The sequence below is a fragment of the Brachionichthys hirsutus genome, chromosome 11 (genome assembly GCF_040956055.1).
Source record: "Brachionichthys hirsutus isolate HB-005 chromosome 11, CSIRO-AGI_Bhir_v1, whole genome shotgun sequence".
NCBI lineage: Eukaryota > Metazoa > Chordata > Actinopteri > Lophiiformes > Brachionichthyidae > Brachionichthys > Brachionichthys hirsutus.
Window position 1 is genome coordinate 13593464 of NC_090907.1, and position 5476 is coordinate 13598939.

A 5476-nucleotide genomic window follows, 5' to 3' on the forward strand; every position below is an offset into this window, starting at 1 on the left:
GCAACTTTATTTTTCTTTTGATGTGGCCTATTATTGTGCATTTAATTTGCAAAAAAAATATTTTTGCGGCGTGGTGCGGTGGGGGCCCCAGGGATTTCTTGCTTGGAGTTCCAAGAGACCCGAGCAACGCCACTGTGTATATTAACGCATATTTGGTATAATATAACACATGGAATTACAGCAATAAACAAATCTAAATTCTGTTTGGTTTGTTTTCGTGATAAATTCATATTTCAGCAGTCATGGGACATTACGATGCGTGCCGTGACGTTACTGAACTCAAGTCAGTTAAATAAAATGTTTTGCCCCCCCCCCCCCCGGCACAAATGTGAAACTCCGCCCAGGATGCAGGTATCTGGCCTCAGGTTAGATCAGTGTGTTGCAGACTGAGCAGTAATTAACGCTTTCTTTATGCACCTTTTCTTGCTACTCCAAGGCTTGAATGGTTGCTTCATTCATTATTATTTTATTTTCACATTTATTAGCCTGTGGAAAAGTTTATTTTCAAATTTACCTCAGAAGGCTGCAAATAAAAAAAACATACAATTTCTATTTAAACTGCCATTTTTAAATTTGGAATTTAATTTTGCATGTCTTCATGATTAAATTACGAAAGTGTTGCTTGTTCCAGACTCAGTGTTAAAGCAAAACCTGTTTGGGTCCATTTAAAGGTTCATTTATTCAACGTTGGCCCGTGGCTTTGATTCATGTGGCTTTGATTCATTTTAAATTCTGGCCCCCTGTGTATTTGAGTTTGACACCCCTGGACTAGACTTTAGTTTTGTGGTCTCCTCGTGCTAGAAAGTGCTGTAAACTTTAAATAAGCGTCAGAGAGGGTCAGAGTGTTTCAGCTGTTGATGGGATGTATTGGATCATCCATTCTGTATGTGCTTGTTTACATTTATCAATATCACAACATGGCATGTACCTATCAAAACATGAATTACAGGATTTAGTCACGCACAGGTGACAGTACAGAGCCGCTCTCTCTTTTCTGGTGTGATGCATTCATGTTAGCATTACTCAGCTACTTTAGGTGAGGAGACTCAGTGCTGCATGACAGTGAGATGATGCCTGCATCAATACTGCTTGCATGTGTTAGAAGCGTGTTACTGCAACATGACGCCCCAAACTAGGAAAAAAAGAAATAAAATGGAATAAATCAGCAGAACCTGTGTGTGCAAGAATAACCAGGTATAGAAAACTTTGCTTTTCTAACACGGTTTACTGCAAACAGTGTTTACTGGTTGGTGCAGGCCCAAATTCATGGTGTCTTGATCTGAGAACTGCGATAACTGCTACAATACCTTTTTCACCAGCACAACGCAGCAGTGCGAATGAAGGATGTGACAGTGATATTGTAATACCAAAAAGCATCCAGGCAAAGGGAAGGTATTTTGAGGTTGATTTGTAAATCAGACAGCCAAACCGTTTATTATTATTATTTGACCCAAGTGTTAATTATTGCACTTTAAGATGATAAATTGTAATATGATGTGCAATGATGCTAAACTTTGCTAAAATATTACAGACGGGATCATCTTTGAATCAAAGACATTTATTAAGTCATTTCTTCATAATGAGGAAGCAGGTGATGACATGCAGACAGAATATCCTACTGCTGTTAGAAAACATGCCTCTTCAGACAGTCGTCATAGCAACTGCCTCCACGAGGTAGTTTCTCTCACTCCACACAGAAGAAACTAAATTAATTCATCCTCATAAACTGCTGCTGCAAATATTCCCCCCAACATTGACTCTGGTCTGTCAATAGAGCGAAGTTAACAGTTTGATCGGTGATGGTTCCAGATCCCAGCAAACTAAAATGATCATATGAGAACACGCTCGAGCTGAGAAACAAACAAACTCTCCCACGTAGGCTGGAGTGACATTAAAGGCACACAGCGATTGACATTAAAAACTAGAACATGATCAATAAGTCACTTTGCAAACATTCGTTTATAAAATGGTAAGGTTATTAAAAAGGTTATTACACATTGGATAAATATTTAAAATTCATAAAGGTGGACAATTCTAAAATAAAAAGCCAGATAACGATTAATAAGTTAAGTGTTATAAGCTACTTAATAGCACAAGTTTAAATAAGCTATGCTGGAAATATATTATTTTCTTGCATATAAATGCACCAGATATTTCACCACTAGACGGCGCTGGTGCGCCTCATTGTGCTATTGTTATTGTTCAAAGGCAGAAGAAAAGCCACTGAGCGACTGGAAACGATACGAGACGGTAATAACGCTCGACAGGCAGAAACGTTAAACGCCGGATGAGGAGCGCCGGATGAGGAGCGCCGGACGAGGAGCGCCGGACGAGGAGCGCCGGACGAGGAGCGCCGGACGAGGAGCGCCGGACGAGGAGCGCCGGACGAGGAGCGCCGGACGAGGAGCGCCGGACGAGGAGCGCCGGACGAGGAGCGCCGGACGAGGAGCGCCGGACGAGGAGCGCCGGACGAGGAGCGCCGGACGAGGAGCGCCGGACGAGGAGCGCCGGACGAGGAGTGCCGGATGAGGAGCGCCGGATGAGGGTCTCACCGATGCTACTGCTAAGTCCACCGCGCTGTGGAAAGCTAGTGGAAAACATGAAACCACGAGTATCGGCCATGCTAAGAGAAATGACATGATTGTCTGGAGGACACTCAGAGGTCGCACATCTCTGCCAAGAAGACACATGGATGCTCCTATTGACCTGCACGACCTCTACCTGGATACTTTCATTACGTAGGAAAAGTCGACGTAAACCTAAAAGTCCAGCCGACCCACGTTCCACTGAAACCTGACGCCGCTGACCTCGGCAGAGGTCATTCGAGCTGACCTTGGCTTGGACACTGGCCGCTGAACTCTGGCTTCCACTGCTCATCTCGTTTGATTTCATATTTAATTATCACCTTGACTTGTAGTTTGAGCCCCCCACCTTTGATGTAAACAGAAAACACAACAAAGCGACACCCTCGGTTGTGGATGTGGTGTGAACTAGGGCGCCCCCCTGTGGTACCCCGCTGCAGGCTGACGCCCTGCTTGTTTAAACTAGCACAGCACTTTGAGGTCTGACTGCTGTGTGACGGGGCTGCTGTAGTTGGAGTTCCAGTCCCTTTCAAACACAGCCCTCAGCTGTGATTGGACGGTTGGCTCCAGAGACTGTGATGCAGTTTGATTGACAACCAATGCTGAGCCAGCTGTGTTCATGAAGTAGTCGCCCGACCAGTTGGACGTACCTGCAGAAAGGAAAAACCAAGCAACGCATTTTTGTTCATTTGTAAAGTTTTCTATTTTTTTAAACTATTATACATGTACATAAATGTTTTAAGGCTGTAAAACCCCTCACCACACACTTTATACACGTTTAACAGTCAGGCATTAATCTAAATAGATTGTTTCAGTATTATAGAATGAAACCAAAGATCAAAACCTTTTCAGAACTAAACATTTGTTTGAGAAATATAAATATATAGTACGTACAGTAAACGTTTTCCTGTTAATAATGTTAAGGCGTGCAGGTCGAGGAAAGAGCCGCTTGGAGTGCAGAAGAACAAATATTCTACTCGTGCTGTCTTTAGCCTCTCATGCTGCTTTATTGGATAGCTTAGCACAGCGGAACGGCAGCGGCTACATGTATCAACAGGAAGAAACAAAACCCAAAAGGGACGTGACGTTTATGCTCCTACAAAATAAAAGCCTCTTTTTACACAGAGAATAAGAGCGCTATAAAACAAACGCTTAACAAATAAACATGATAGCTTTTAGAAATAACGAATTTAATTTTAATGATCAACCTACGAGGTTGAACACATGAGAAATGATTAATAGCGACTCGCGCGTATTTCACAGTTCCTCCGACCGGCGACTCCGCAAAGCAGCGAAGTCGCGGAAGATAAACCGCATTATATCGAGACGACTGTATAGCAAAAATCTGGCAAGATGGGATAACCTCCCCTCAATTGTGATGTGCTGAGGGAGTGAAAGCAGAACCACGACGTAGAGGGAACGCTGTACTTCCATACGGAGCAGCCTTACCTATGTAGGCCACCTTGTCAGTAACCATGTACTTGTTGTGGTTGACTCTGGCAAAGGGAATCTGCTTCTGTCTGGGGCTGGCCGGTACCACAAACAGCCTCTGAATCAGGGAGGAGACGGGTCAGCAGGTCGGCCCTGATGCTCGCTGGCTTGTGACCAGGACCGGGTCCTCGTGAGACACAGAAGCAGAGACGAGCTGCCTACCACTCGGATGTCCAGTTTGCTCTTGGGGTCGTGAAGCGACGCCAGAGACTTCAGGAAGGGGAGCATGGCCGGTTGGGTGTTGGCCCAGCAGCTGATCAGCAGGCGCACTTTGACCCGCCTCTCGAACGCCACGCGCCTCAGCTGGTTGTCGATGTCTGCCCAATACCTGCAGAGTATTTGAGGCACGCGTCACCCATGCAGATGAGACCCAGACCCAGATGAGAACCAGACCAGATGAGACCCAGACCCAGATGAGACCCAGACCCAGATGAGACCCAGACCCAGATGAGACCCAGACCAGCTGTCGGTCTGAACGACTGTACCTTCTAGGATGCGTGAACTCTGTGGTGGGCAGATAGTTCATGACAGCAACGTAGATGAAGCTCCGGGCGTCCTCCATGACACTGAGGATAGAACGAATGTCTGACGTCCTGCCGGCTGCACAGAATGAAGGAGGGGAGCTCTGGAAGGGGGAGCAGAGCCGGAGAAATTCAAGCAGCGGAATGAACACTGGAAACGAGACAGATGACGTCGCTGGCGTCTGACAGCTCGCCAATAAATACACACGTCTCACCGACAGATAGACGTGAGACGGCGTGCTGTTGAGTGGCAGCTGTAGGGGCGTGTCCTTGTTGAAGGGGGTGGAGAAGCTGGTGGGCCAAGGCGATGGGATGGACTGACTCTCCCCGAGGAACCAATAGGCTTCAAAGATTTTACTCAGGTCTGCAGCCAAGCAGCTGCAGTTGTAGACGGCGGCGCCGAGCTCCTTCACCTGCAGGAAGGCAAGCAACGCAACAACCAATGATCAATCATCGTTCCGTTCCATAACCAGGAAGTCAATATTCTACTTCTGTGAAGATTTACACGCTTTAGTCTAAAGTACATCAGTGATAGATCGCTAACGATAAAACTTTAATAAATTATACCGTGAAAACACTAAAAACTAATCCATGATCTTTTAGAATTTGTAAAAACTTCAGTTTGCAGAAAAGGCTTTGAGGGAAAGGACGGGACGCTCGTCGTGACACATCGTTTGTCATTCCTCTCTCGTGATGAGGCCGCTGAACGACGGCGCTGCAGAGCAGCAGAAACATCTCGGCGGTGGATTCGGACCGACAACCTGCGTGAGGGACCTCCAGTCCATGTTGGCGCTGCCGATATAAATGTGCTTCTTGTCCACAACCCAGAACTTTGTGTGGAGGACGCCTGACGTGAGCGACCTCACATCCACCGTCCTGATG

At 46.1% G+C, this 5476-nt stretch overlaps 1 protein-coding gene across 1 annotated transcript in view; it reads right to left on the reverse strand.

The window, feature by feature from the left end:
- Positions 1 to 1561: 1561 nt before the first annotated feature.
- pld3 (phospholipase D family member 3) overlaps positions 1562 to 5476 on the reverse strand; it is a 6767-nt gene continuing 2852 nt past the window's right edge. The window contains exons 6-11 of the mRNA XM_068745198.1: positions 5356 to 5476; positions 4810 to 5007; positions 4559 to 4698; positions 4236 to 4401; positions 4032 to 4131; positions 1562 to 3232 (exon numbers count right to left, since the gene is read on the reverse strand). The exon at positions 5356 to 5476 is cut by the window's right edge and continues 7 nt beyond it. Of these exons, the coding sequence (XP_068601299.1) occupies positions 3045 to 3232; positions 4032 to 4131; positions 4236 to 4401; positions 4559 to 4698; positions 4810 to 5007; positions 5356 to 5476 (913 nt within the window). The 3' untranslated portion in view covers positions 1562 to 3044. The remainder of the gene's footprint in view (positions 3233 to 4031; positions 4132 to 4235; positions 4402 to 4558; positions 4699 to 4809; positions 5008 to 5355) is intronic.